The 13,410-nt window shown below is 48.2% G+C and overlaps 6 protein-coding genes across 6 annotated transcripts; 3 read left to right on the top strand and 3 right to left on the bottom strand.

The window, feature by feature from the left end:
- Positions 1 to 617: 617 nt before the first annotated feature.
- Positions 618 to 3,945, top strand: Aud_005005 (putative chromosome segregation protein Cse1; the record flags this gene model as incomplete). Its single annotated transcript, XM_043289941.1, has 8 exons — positions 618 to 687; positions 756 to 1,066; positions 1,123 to 1,293; positions 1,377 to 2,701; positions 2,756 to 2,838; positions 2,902 to 3,205; positions 3,263 to 3,442; positions 3,501 to 3,945. 8 exons carry the CDS (start codon positions 618 to 620, stop codon positions 3,943 to 3,945), a joined length of 2,889 nt encoding a protein of 962 aa, XP_043145876.1.
- A 345-nt stretch (positions 3,946 to 4,290) lies between these two features.
- Aud_005004 (peptide chain release factor family protein) lies at positions 4,291 to 4,985 on the bottom strand (the record flags this gene model as incomplete). The annotated part of the gene is made up of 2 exons (XM_043289940.1): positions 4,291 to 4,698; positions 4,767 to 4,985. The coding sequence occupies 2 exons, from the start codon at positions 4,983 to 4,985 to the stop codon at positions 4,291 to 4,293; spliced, it is 627 nt and encodes a 208-aa protein (XP_043145875.1).
- A 1,704-nt stretch (positions 4,986 to 6,689) lies between these two features.
- On the top strand, positions 6,690 to 7,185 carry Aud_005003 (serine palmitoyltransferase small subunit family protein; the record flags this gene model as incomplete). The annotated part of the gene is made up of 2 exons (XM_043289939.1): positions 6,690 to 6,807; positions 6,941 to 7,185. The coding sequence occupies 2 exons, from the start codon at positions 6,690 to 6,692 to the stop codon at positions 7,183 to 7,185; spliced, it is 363 nt and encodes a 120-aa protein (XP_043145874.1).
- A 770-nt stretch (positions 7,186 to 7,955) lies between these two features.
- On the bottom strand, positions 7,956 to 8,355 carry Aud_005002 (uncharacterized protein; the record flags this gene model as incomplete). Its single annotated transcript, XM_043289938.1, has 2 exons — positions 7,956 to 8,213; positions 8,305 to 8,355. The coding sequence occupies 2 exons, from the start codon at positions 8,353 to 8,355 to the stop codon at positions 7,956 to 7,958; spliced, it is 309 nt and encodes a 102-aa protein (XP_043145873.1).
- A 574-nt stretch (positions 8,356 to 8,929) lies between these two features.
- Positions 8,930 to 9,811, top strand: Aud_005001 (dodecenoyl-CoA isomerase; the record flags this gene model as incomplete). Its single annotated transcript, XM_043289937.1, has 2 exons — positions 8,930 to 9,120; positions 9,175 to 9,811. The coding sequence occupies 2 exons, from the start codon at positions 8,930 to 8,932 to the stop codon at positions 9,809 to 9,811; spliced, it is 828 nt and encodes a 275-aa protein (XP_043145872.1).
- Positions 9,812 to 10,094: 283 nt separating this feature from the next.
- Positions 10,095 to 11,420, bottom strand: cdc123 (cell proliferation protein CDC123; the record flags this gene model as incomplete). Its single annotated transcript, XM_043289936.1, has 2 exons — positions 10,095 to 11,226; positions 11,293 to 11,420. The coding sequence occupies 2 exons, from the start codon at positions 11,418 to 11,420 to the stop codon at positions 10,095 to 10,097; spliced, it is 1,260 nt and encodes a 419-aa protein (XP_043145871.1).
- Between the last annotated feature and the right edge of the window lie 1,990 nt (positions 11,421 to 13,410).

Here is a 13,410-nt window from a genome sequence, read left to right as displayed (position 1 = left end):
CTAAGGAGTTCTAAGTCAGGTGTTCACAACATCAGGAGGCTGAAAGGTAATACAAAGCTTCATCCAGATATGACAGCTGTAGCGGCAATGACGGATGTCTCCAAAAGACAAAGCTGACTCTTTAAAAGTAGACAAGAACGCTTTTTCTTCTCAAAGTTCAAACTAAAACACCAGCCACAGGAACAAGGAGACAGCCCTGAACAGACTTTTTTCGAGCACAGCCAGAAGCAATGATATCAGGTTCCCATTCAAGCAAAAGTGTGCCAAGACACCTTTCCCCTCAAAATGGATCGATGATGAACATGCTCTGGCGGAGATGGAAAAGGTTAATCCGTTCTATCACCTGATGGGCAGAAACACCCCGCCATCAGTGCTGACCGCCTTGTAAATTCCCAAAGCAACCAAAGCAACCACTAAACAAACTGCCTCATATGAACTAAGCTCTGACAGCTTTGAGAAGGGCTTTTTTTTTTTTGTACAGACAAGTTGAAGGAATCTCCTGCCCGCACAAAACCACTCTTTTCCTTCTTCCCTTTTTCTCAAATTGCATCTTTTGAAAGATTGTCACACTGTTTTCTACGTGAACTCTACCATAATTACACCCCACTTCTCGAAAAATGGCTGCGGATCTCGGAGCTGTTGCCCAGCTCCTTGAAGCAAGCTTGGACCCAAGGCAAAACAAACAAGGTATGGGAAAATCAGGCTTGTCTGACTTGTATGTGTATTCTGCGACGGATTGTCTGATCTTTTTGCAGCTGAGGCTACTCTTCGCCAGGAGGAACAGAAGCCCGGCTTTTCTTTGCAGCTCCTCCAGATCACGGCATCTACTTCATACCCCTACAACACCCGCCTCGCCAGTGCTCTATGCTTCAAGAACTTTATTAAGCGAAACTGGACCGATGAGGATGGAAACTACAAACTCCAGCTGGACGAGGTCGCGACCATCAAGCGGGAGCTGATCAGCTTGATGATTTCTGTTCCGGCAGGTATCCAGTCCCAGCTTGGTGAAGCTGTCAGCGTGATTGCCGACAGTGACTTCTGGGAGCGATGGGACACTCTTGTAGATGTGAGTAGTACAGACAGTTTTTTTGGTCGCCCTGTAACTGTACTGACTTTTCCTAGGATCTTGTTTCAAGACTCCAGCCAAAGAACCCCGCAGCCAATATCGGGGTACTGCAAGTCGCACATTCAATCTTCAAAAGATGGAGGCCGTTGTTCCAGTCAAACGAGCTGTATACAGAGATCAACCACGTCCTAAACAAATTTGGGAATCCATTTTTAGCTCTCTTTGAGGTAAAGCTCCTCCTCTCATCGCTCACTCGGCAATTACCGTCGTGGCGCCATGATTACCTGACCGTTATGCTGATTCTGATTAGGGCTTGGATTCGTTCTTCGAGGAGAACAAGTCGAACAAGGAAAATCTCATCCAGGGGTTTACACAATTCAATCTGATGGTGAAATTGCTGTTCGACCTCTCTTGCCATGATCTTCCTCCTATGTTTGAGGAAAACCTCTCAGGGATAGCTTCGCTTTTGCTTAAGTATTTGACATATGACAATGCCTTGCTTCACACAGACGACGACACTGAGGCCGGCCAATTAGAGTTCGTGCGGGCTGGGATTTTTGAGGCTCTGACGCTCTATGTGCAGAAGTACATGGACGTATTCAGTTCCCATGTTGGTCAATTTGTGCAGAGCTCGTGGAGCTTCTTGACCACCATTGGCCAAGAAACAAAATATGACATTCTCGTCAGCAAAGCGCTTCAATTTTTGACTTCAGTTGCGGGTATGCCGGAACATGCATCGGTCTTCCAGGCAGAAGAGACCCTTGCCCAAATCGTCGAGAAAGTGGTCCTACCGAACGTGAGTCTACGTGAGTCAGATGAGGAGCTTTTCGAAGATGAGCCTATTGAATTTATCCGGCGGGATCTTGAAGGGTCGGATAGTGAAACAAGACGACGGGCTGCCACAGACTTCTTGAGACGGCTGGCAGAGCAATTCGAGGGGCCAGTTACTAAGGTCGTTCTCAGATACAGCGACCACTATCTAGCTGAATACGCGAAGAGCCCTGCCACGAATTGGAAGGCCAAGGACACTGCAGTTTATCTGTTCTCTGCAATTGCGGCCAAGGGAGTTCCCACAGCAAGCCACGGTGTCACTGCGACCAACCCCCTTGTCAGCATCACCGAATTCTTCCAAAAGAACCTTGCTGCGGACCTGGTTGTCGATCAAAGTGCCCACCCCATCCTCAAGGTCGATGCAATCAAGTACATTTACCTCTTCCGCAGTATCATCACGAAAGACCAGTGGCAAGAAATTCTTCCTTTGCTGGTCAAGCATCTAGGTTCTCCGAACTTTGTTGTCTATACTTATGCAGCTATCGCCGTCGAAAGAGTGCTTTACCTTGCAGACGGCCAAGGCCAACCGATTATTGCTCCCGCCACTGTCACTCCTCTAGCGAAAGATCTTTTGCAGCACATTTTCTCATTGATGCAGAAGGACCCTGCCCCTGAGAAGGTGCAGGAAAATGAGTTCTTGATGAGATGTGCCATGAGAGTCCTGATTGTTATCAAAGAAGACGTGGTTCCATATACAGACATTGTTCTTCAACATCTCATTAACATCACTGACGTTATCAGTAAAAATCCAAGCAACCCCCGCTTCTATTATTTCCACTTCGAAGCGATGGGTGCATTCATTAGGTATGGGCATCATTCTCCGCTCTTTTCTCGATTTAGAGAGCTGATAACCTCCAGATTCGCTGCACCGGCCAATTCCGAGAAGCTCGAACAAGCGCTCTACCCACCTTTCGCAAATATCCTTCAGGGTGATGTTCAAGGTATGGTACAATCAGAACGGGACAGGAGCTAGGGGACATGCTTGAGTGTTAACATGTGTGCAGAATTCATGCCATACGTCTTCCAGCTTTTTGCGGCTCTTTTGGAAGCCAACCCTTCGGGGTCCCTGCCCAACTACTACCAGAACCTGATCGCTCCCATCCTCATGCCTGTTATGTGGGAGTCGAAGGGCAACATTCCTGCCCTTGTCCGTCTACTGTCTTCTATTATCCCTCGTGGCTCTCAGTTCATCTTGGAAAGCCAGCAACTGGTTCCAATCCTTGGTATCTTTCAAAAATTGCTTTCCACCAAAGCCAATGAAGGCTTTGGATTTGACCTTTTGGAGAGTGTCGTCGCAAACTTCCCACCGTAAGTGGATAACGGGACGATCGATCTTGTCTGTTATATACTGACGCCTTCTTCTAGCACGGCATTGGAGCAGTATTTCGTCTCTATCATGCAGGTCATTCTCACTCGCCTTCAAAACTCCAAGACCGAGCATCTCACACTCAGATTTGTGCGCTTCTATCACTTCATCTCCGCTCATGACGACAAGGGCTATAGTGCAGATTACTTTATCCAGGTCACAGATAAAGTCCAAGCAGAGTATGTCTAAGATGATTTTGTGTATGGCGGATTTCTAACATATACTGACAAACAACAGCCTTTTCACCCCCATCTATCTCAACATCATTCTCCCTGAAACGCAGAAACTGGCACGTCCACTGGACCGCAAGACTGCCGTACTGTCTTTCACAAAGACCCTTGCAAACTCAGAAGCATTTGTAAATCGGTACAAGAAGGGATGGGGCTTCACATGTGAGGCTTTACTGAAATTGTTGGAGCTTCCCCCTCTTCCCGCCAGCAAGGATGACATCATTGCCGAACATGACGTTGAGGATATGGCTTTCGGAGTGGGGTTCACAGCGCTGAACACTGTGCGACCGCAGCCCAGGGACCCATGGCCGGAAACGGGCGCTGATCTTAAGGCTTGGGTTGGCAGATACTTGAAGGAGGCCGACAAGAAGCATAATGGACGGGTCTCTGCGTGCGTACAAGAGCGCCTGGGAGCCGAGGCGCGGACAGTGTTGAGCAGCTACATTGCATGAGCGGTAGCAGAAGATGTGCATGGTCTGCATTCGACGCCTGAGTTGACAAGCAAACCGAGTCGACAAGAAAAGTGACAACACATTCATGCCTTTTATGACAATTTTCCCAGATAATTTTTAGAGTTTCCAGCTTGTCTCATGTACTTGTGCATAGAGTACACAAAATCATCCTTGGGACTTACACAAGAGACGTTCAATTGATCCTTAAAAAGTCTGTTTTGCCCACAAGATGGGTGCAATATCTGACCGGCAGTAGCACAGTGAGACGAAGTGTAGACCGGCTATTTCGCAGCTAGACAGAGAACCCCGTAGTGATCCTTCGAGAGAAATACAGCAGACGACCGATCATCTGAGCTGCTTCTGTTCAGTGGTGTGGTTATCAGAAGTTTCCTTGGTGGTAGAATCTTCAGCATCCGGGCGATAGTCAGGCGCCACTCCTTGGCCTTCGCTACCGTCCCCTGCGTCATCTTCTAAGTCGACCTCGTCCCCATCCTCATGCTCGTTCTTTTGTGCCCCCTCCTCTAAATCCCGATACTTCCGCCGAGTCTTCTTCATCTTGCTCGCCTTCTTCTTGCGTGCGCGCTCCGCCCGAATCGCATTCCGACTCGCGTCGCCCTTTAGCAACTCCTCGACCTTATCAGCCAAGATCTGCCGAGCGATTTTCTCATTCTGGGACCTGGAGCGGGTGGCTTGGGATTTCACCACTATACCGGTGGGTTTGTGGATGAGCTGGACGGCGGAGTTGGTTTTGTTCTGTTGGGGTTATTAGCGAGCAGGCATCAGAGGAGGATTAAAGATGAAGGGTGGTGAATGTAGCGTACAATCTTCTGGCCCCCTGGGCCGGTGCCCTTGAGGTAGGATACCGTTAAGTCGGCATCGTCGATTTTGAGTCGGGGAGGGAGCTGTTTTGCGGACAGGGACGACGCAAGTGTGAAGGAGCGGCGGATTGAGGGTGGTGAGTGGATGGCGCCGGGTAGGAGGAAGGTCCTTAGGATGGATAGGCTTTGTTGGAGTGTTGTTGCTGTTGCGGGGTGTGGCATTGTTTCATTTTGTCCGTCTGTGAGGTTGGTGTGATAGGTAGGTTAGTTAGGTCGAGCGGGCGGTCGGTGCTGGATGATTCCAAGAAGCTACACATATCTCTAGGTCTATTGTTGCTATTGGACTACCTTGTGTCAATGGCGATATCTTGTTGTGAAAATATGACATAAACTCCTCCTTTCAGACTCTCTGTGCACTTTAGAGTAATAAACTCCTTTGCTCTCACTGCTTTGTAAGTAAATCTGGTAAGTTTAGCAGAGGACTACCTGATCGAAATAAAAGATTACTTGGCCGGGAGCCTCTTAAGGCTACGGTATAAGAATTGGAGCTGATTTTATATCATAGAATCACAATGACGGGACCCTTAGCAAAATACTAAATTATATTGGCCATGCGTTGACAACAACGGTCATCGTGACGCGGAATAGCTTCGTTGGAGATGCTACAGATGCCAAGCAGAGGCTGACGTACACTCTTACTTGGGTAGTCGGTCCTCCGTAGAGAGGTAGATAGTCAAATCCATAAAGTTTATTATCATGAAATCTCGGATCCTCATTGATAAATGCATGCCCCTGCATAAATAGTTATGTTGAGAAATCAGACATATCTGTCAATGACATGCGGGAATTTAGGTTATGTTCTAGACACATGTCGATATCCTATGTTAATTCAAATCAGTACAGATTAGTACATATGTAGTACTAAAAGGCCTGGGCGATTTGATTTCTATTCTTGTCTTCCAGTCAAAATGATAGCTAGTACGTAGTAACTAGAGTCCTGGACCCTGAAGTGGAACCAAGTGGGTTAGGTTTCTTCTGCGTAGTTATCGAGAGGTCTGACTTGGTTTGAGAAAACATCTTTTTTCTCGGATGGATATCCCGAATTACGGTATTATTATCCCAGATGTTCCTTTGAAATATCTAGATTGAATTGTACAATCGTACTTCGTAGTCGTACTCGTATGCCTCGGTCAAGTAAGGTTGGTGGTTCTTTTGTTCTGCATCAAACCTACCTCTCCACATGGTGATCTTCTCCCGGTCAACGATTGTCCCCGCACTTCATGTCTGCAAATTCCTCAACCTGTTGATCTACTCGATCAGCACTTGTTTACTACACCGAGAGGGTTGCTCACTATTCTCAAATCTTGACACCTGTCAGTTATCTTTATCCTCCAAATTCGAGCATCCTGACCGATTGATTGACTACATCAACATTTTAACTGAATCTCGCCACGTCAAAGTTAAATATCCCTCGAACCCCTGAGTGGGCGAAGTTGCCAACCCACCCTAGGTTTAAGAAACCTCACGGTACCGCTACTCTGGTAATTTCCGCTAATTGCTCCACAGTCAGACTGGCCAACCGCTGACTACTTTCCCAATCAGACCAGACCAGGAGATAATGGAAGCCTAGAGCAATATATTCTATTGAGAGCTTCTTCGACAAGCAATTCCGTTCTTTTGAAATATCTTACTTCTTACCCTCGAACGACCTCAAGCAATTATCGCCTTTTAACAGCACCAAGTCCTCCGATACAAAATCTCCCGCAGAAGTGTGACCACTAAGGGGTACAGACAGGGAAAGAAAAAAAAAGAAAAAAGAGACACCGTTCATTCATTATAAGGGGAAATATCAGCCTTCAGTTGTTGACCCAGTGGTCTGTCCGCATTCAATTGTTCAGAGTCAGTCAAGTCAAATCGATGTCAATCATGGCTCCTCTTCTCTGGATAACAACTGCCTTGGTTCGGTGGTTTCGCTTGAAGGTCTATCAATATGAGGTGACTTTCGCCATATATATGCTCACCCCTACCGAAAAATTCATCTTTAGTATGTTATTTCCCTTTGTCTTGGATGATTGGCCTTTGCTGGCTGTCTGTCTCTCCAATTGACTACAATGTTGAGGACGCCTCTGAAGCGCTTATGTCGTTTGCAATTGCTAAGTAACATTGTCTCCTGACAGACTCACTACTCCTTACCCTCATCACTATGATCATCACCGGCGTCTACGTCTACCTTCCCGACCATATCAGATCCATCTACGGCCATCTCTATTACTACTGGGCGGGTGAACGCCCGTTCATCTCTACGGGCCTACCTTCCATCAGCGCGGTATTCCGCGATAATAGCACCAAGACCCTGGAGATGGTATATGACACGGTCAAAGATGCCGCCGCAACAGCCACAGCTCCAATCGCTGAATTGTGACCACCTGTCCTTCTTGTACGACCCTGTTTACATACTACCGTTATCCTGGCCTCACGTCGATTCACATACGCTACTCAGTACCGTCTCCTCTTGCCCTCCTAGACGACGAGCGTGCCGCAGCTATCTATTCTTAGCATTCTCGTTATCGGTCTTTTGCATACAAAGGCGTTGTGAAGGGACTCTTCTTTTCCTATTATCCGTTCGAACAAATAGCCAGAAGCAGGTGGGCGCATACCGTAGGAGTTCTTTTTGCCCTTCTGTGTACCCTTCCAACTGTTATGTTTATTGAAAACCGGCCTTTTCTTGCCAGGCAGAATGACATGATACCCAATTGGCAAGATTTTTCGATTGCCTGTATATCTTTTGCCCAGTTTGGAGACGCTTGGTCTGTCAGCAGAGAAGACGAAGACGCTACGATTTGTCCGATCCAGTGCAATAAACGAAACGGCACTCTTGTATTGCAAACCATGTAGACTCAGCCAATTAACGAGATGAAACTTTATTGCATAGAAAACAAGACAAAACTCCTAATATGCCCAGAGAAGAGTATTATACAAAATGGCAATCATACATCGTACATGTGTCACTGCCACTCTGGCCATTTTGCCATGACACATGTCCGGCCATTCTGAACCCCGCAGAACGCCCTTATACCTTTTCTTCCCTTCCATTTTCCAGCTTAGTAGCCTCCAGCCTATAAGACCCAATGTCCTCGTCCGGATAATCGCATCCTAACACGCCCTGGCATATATCATCCCTTCAGACGAATTTCACTCCGCATTCTCAGCCCGAGCAGCTACTTGCGCCTGCGCCTGCGCCTCCATCGCCTCCCGTTGCAACCGTCGCTCACGCCGGACCGCTTCTACCGTCCTCATCCGTGCGAGCTCCCGGTCAATCTCTTCCTTCTCGAGTGGGATCTTGTGCGATTGCTCGGCGGTGGGCCAGAAACCCGGTACGCTGAATCGATCGTCGAGATTTGTGCCGAAGTAGTACATCCAGCCGATGGGGAAGATGACATACATGCCGAACTATGGAGGTGGGTTAGTGAGGTCCGGTTCAGTAGAGAGATAGAGAGGGGCGTTCTTGGCGGAAGTGAACGCGGGGGAGATAGGTATATACCTTGAAGACTTCGAGGTTGCCCCCTTGTAATCTGCGCAGGATGGCTGACATTGTGAGTTGATGTGATGGAATGGGGTTCTATCCGGAGATGCGGTGTTTGATAGAGGGAATGAATTTATGCTCTGCTTCTGGTATCGCAAGGCTGTCTTCTTCTGTGCTAATTGCTAATTCGACGAGCAGTGACACATGCGGCGTTCTTCTCATGCATTGGACTTGATATCAGAATCCGCGGACTTCCATCGGCCCACCAGTGTCACGGAGCTTTTGGTGAGAGATCAGCGGTTCCTGCAAACAGGACAAACACAGCCACGTGCCGGTCACCTGACCTGTATTGTATCTTCCCGCGAGCCTCGGCTGGCAGCTCGGACCGTCGGCCTCCCCGCAATAATGAGAGTTTGTTCGGTGCTTCTGCTCCATTGCTGTTGAGGAATGGGGACGTGAGAATAGCCTGGATCCTTAGGGAGCTAAGAATGTATTTATCTGGAGCGTCGCTGGCCGATCTCCTGTCTCTGCTTCTTGACACTAAGTATTTCCGTCGTCCACATATCTGGGGCTCTTAATTTAATACAGCCGGACCGCCTCGTTAAATCTTTACGTCGGCAACGCCCTTTATTCATATTTCAAAATGGCAGCCGAAGACCTTATCACTCTCACATACCTAGATCGTATTGCGATCATCACATTCAATCGCCCCGAGAAGCTGAACGCCCTCAATGCAGACCTCTACTATCTGCTTGGTGAGCGGTTACGGGAAATTGAGAAGCGAGATGATATCTTCATCACCATCCTGACGGGAACTGGTCGTTACTTCTCCGCGTAAGTATAATAACCTTTTTCTCAGCTCTTCCTCCACCACTAACTTTCCATTAGCGGAGCAGACGTGACCTCCACCCGGCCAGGCGGCGGCCTGAACAGCGACTCCCGGCGAGAGATTACCCGTACCTTCGTCGTCAACAACCTCGACCTCACCCGCACCGTCTACAACCACCCCAAGATTCTTGTCGCCGCACTCAATGGCCCAGCAGTTGGCCTCTCTGCAGCCCTCGTCGCCTTGGCCGACTTCGTCTACGCCGCCCCGCACACATTCCTCCTGACTCCATTCTCCTCCCTCGGTCTCGTCACCGAGGGCGGCGCCTCCCGCGCCTTCGTAGAGCGCTTGGGCATTGCCAAGGCCAACGAGGCGCTCATCATGAGCAAACGGATCACCTGCGAGGAGCTGGTGGCCACCGGTTTCGTGAACAAAGTCATCTCCGCTCCGTCCGGTAAATCCGATGACTCGGAGGGCTTCCTTAAGAAGGTCCTCGAGGAGGTCGACGAGCGTCTGGGTACGCATCTGAATCAGTCGAGTTTGCTCAAGATCAAAGAGCTCATTCGGCGTCCGGAGCGGGAGCTGCTCGATCGTCAGAATACGTATGAGGTTTTTGCCGGCATGGAGCGGTTCGTCAAGGGGTATCCGCAAGAAGAATTCCGCAAGTTGGCCTCGGGTGAGAAGAGGCATAAGCTGTAGATGCTGGGTTTTGCATTGTAGATATGGCGACAGCATAGATTCTTGGACAATGTGATTCATTGTCAAGAAATTGGGTTTGGACATTTAGCTGCGATGAAACCTACGCAATAGCGAAAATATGGAACATAGAGATCTTGCCATAAACCAGCAATTATTTCCTTAAAACTGAAACGCTATTTATACATGTAGCTTTTCCTGTTTTACCAGTTCCAAAACGCCGTCCCCGTGAACCAAGGAGCTCCTCTATCAAAAGCCATAGTAGCAAACAGTAAGTGGAGTGTAATTATCGTCCATCGTCACTGTCCGTATCCTCCTGCGTCTGCTTGGCTAGAATGTCCTGCCACTTACCCAAGAACTCACTCATACCACCTGGCCCAGAAAGAGACGCATCAACAACTTCTCTGGGCAATTTATGCGCGGAGTACTGAGGGGTACTGAAAGAATATGCCTCTGGGTCATCACGCTTCACGAGACGGAATTCGGGGAGGAACGGCGAGTCGTCTCCATCGTCCGCGCGTTCAAGCTCTTCTTCTTCTTCTGACTCGGAACTCTCATTTCCATTTACCTCCTCCACTATAGGGTTGGCTCCGTTGAGAGAGAGTCGAACAAAGCTTTCCTCGGGGCCGTCTGCGTCCTCTTCCTTTATTCCGATGGGATCCTTCATCTGCAGGATTTCCAGCCAACTGAACAAAAGCGGGTCTGTTCTATCAGCCCAGGGGTTGATGTCGATAAGCCACACGCGCTGGTGTGGCTCAGGGATATACACGTCAAAGACGAAGTTGGGGTCTGGAAATGTGTCCTTGAGCTTGTCGTCGAAGAAAGCCTGGATGCGTGATCGAAGGGTGTCCCGCAGCGAGAAGAGGAAGTCAAAATGATTCTGGTCGCGCTGGCACATGCACAAAAGCACGCGGTTACGTACAAAGCAACGGAATTCAAGAGAGGGATTGAAGTTAACGTATTTGCGGAGGACGAGGTGGTAAGGGATATCGGGTTGGGTAGCAGGCGTATCGGAAGAATCGCCTGTATCGGGCACGCAACCGTCAAATGGATGCTCCAAGTCGTGTGTGATGAAGTCGCTGCTCTTCAGGAGGAGGTATATATCATTTGGTGTTCGGCATTGAAGATCGTTCGTCGCCGACATCCACACAGCATCCTTTGGCGCACTCCAGTTCAGCTTTGGTGTTACTTTGCCGCCAAACTCTGAGATGGTTGACCTGATATGGGAGTGAATTTCTTGCCATTCAACGGATGGATCTGGCTCTTCGTCTGCACCGTCGTCGGAAAATGTGTCTAGTTCATCTTCGCCCTGTGGCGGGGTGGTCTCTGGTGGTAGAACGATTCCATCGGCGCGGAGGTAGGACACGAATGAAGGCGTCAAAGGTATAGCACGAGATTTTGGGGTGAGTGGGCGGTATCTAGTCCATGATGCTGTTAGTTAACTTCTTGAACTTTCAAACGCTTGAGGAGCATGAGGAGCATACCGAGGTTGCCAGTGATGATAAGAGCAATGAAGAATGTGAGAGTAAGTGACTGGGGGAAAGGGTAGCCTCTGCAGCTGCGCCGCTGAAGACTCAGCCGGAGCCTGTGTATCAGGATCTAGAAGCGGCATGGTCGTTGTTGATTCACAAAGCAAAAGTGTAGATAAAGAAAAATATGAGGGGCAAAGATTCTCGATTTATCGTATCTATGAGTATTTTAGTGACTCACCTTTATTGGAAGGCAGGTACCTAACTAGTTAACGTAATTCCCGGGCGAGCGAAACACCCGACCGAGCGGAACACCCCTCAACGAATTTCAATGCCTTTGCACCTTTGAAGCTATCAAAATCAACCAAAACAATATATTTTTACTAGATCTAGCTAGTATGGCGTGTAGGGCATCTAGTTCTAATATGCCCTACAATGAAGCAATTTGTACACCTTGGTGGCGCGCGTTTTGGTGGTTCTAAAGGTAGAGGTGTAGAATCAATGGATGCCCCCCCAATCTCATCTTGCTCATTTCTTGCCTGGATAAGATCCCTAGCTTCCCGGATGGAGAGTCCTTTATTAGGAGTCATCTGGCGTCTAGATTGCTTCCTTTTCTGCTTCTCTTTCTCATTGTCTGCGCGTAGATCATGGTTCTCCTTTGCTAGTAGGGCCGCACTGTGCATAGCCATCTCGCAACCTTTGATGAGCTGTTGTATAGCTAATTTTGAAGGCGTCAAAGGGCTTTGAGAGCGTTGTTTTAGGAGCTTCTTAACTGAGGATGCTTGCTTGCGTAATTGCCGAAGTGTATGAGGCGTAGCAAGCCAAGATGAGTTGGTTGATGCACGGCTTGGAGGGGGGGTAGGGGTTGAGATATGGATATTTAGCTTCTCAAGCACCCTCTCTGGCTTCAAAGGGTGGATTCCAGCTGCCGCGAAGCCATTTTGGATATTTAGAGGTGTAAATACCTCTAGATGAGCTGCTGGATATGCTTTAAGGAAGTCAAACTTATCAATATGGTTGTATCCTAAGCGCATCTTTTGCTCAACAAGGCCTCCGTAAGCACGCTTTAAAGGGCCAAAACAACCAACATCTAGTGGTTGCAAGAGATGAGAAGAATGAGCAGGCATGCAGATAGCAATAATATTATTATCCCTGCAGGCTTTGTCAAAGCCAGGCGTTAGATGGCTTCCGTGGCCGTCTAAGATGAGAAGACGATATCTTCCAACTGTACGGCTAGTTGTTGCAGGGATAAAGACCTTTTGAAGCCATCGAAGGCCTATCTCATCTGTTGTCCATCCATTTTGACTGACTTCGATTCTCCAATCAGGTGGTAAGGCCTGATCTTGATACCATCCCTCGATATGAACCTTCCCCTTGAAGATTATACAAGAAGGAAGCACCCAGCCTGTGGTATTAACACATTCAATTGTTGTAACCCATTCCCGATTGCCTGGCTGAATGAGATAAGGCTTTCCAGGCATATTAGCTCTTGTTACTACCTTAGTAGTCGCAATCAAGCCCATTGCGAAGCCCGTTTCATCAAAGTTGTAGATATCTTCGTAGGAGATGCCATATTGCATTTGGATCTGTTGTAGGCAGTCAAACCACCCTTTAATAATCTTTGGATCCTCGCATTGAGCTCGACTATAGTTATACCGTCGTGCATATCGTGTTTTAATCTCGTCACGTCGTTTAATGAAGGTAGATACCCAGTTCTTGCCGACAGGTTTGAATCCAGAGAGATCGTCTGCTTGGAGAAGGATATTGGCCATTTCCTGCACATGAGATGGCCTAGGGGGCACGCCGCGTAGATCCCTAGATAGTATCCATTCCACTAATGATTCTTCCTGTGTAGGAGATAGCCGGTAGCCATTGGCACGTTTTTCAATTCGATATTGGCGTCCATTCAATCGGCCGTAGAGGGTAGAAAGAGGAACATCAAATATATCTGCAGCGCGGCGAATGCTTGAAATTTCATTCTTTTTTATAGCAGATATTGCTAATTGAAGCCTTCCCTCTTGCTCCACCAATTTTTGAGAGATGCGACGCGGTTTTGATGGCATGGTAGTGGTGTAGATAGAATCAATATTCAAACGCGTTGAAATTCGATGAGGGGTGTTCCGCTCGGTCGGG

Source organism: Aspergillus udagawae (genome assembly GCF_001078395.1).
Source record: "Aspergillus udagawae IFM 46973 DNA, scaffold_3, whole genome shotgun sequence".
NCBI lineage: Eukaryota > Fungi > Ascomycota > Eurotiomycetes > Eurotiales > Aspergillaceae > Aspergillus > Aspergillus udagawae.
Note: the sequence above shows the minus strand (reverse complement) of the source record. Positions and strands in the feature narration are given on the sequence as shown.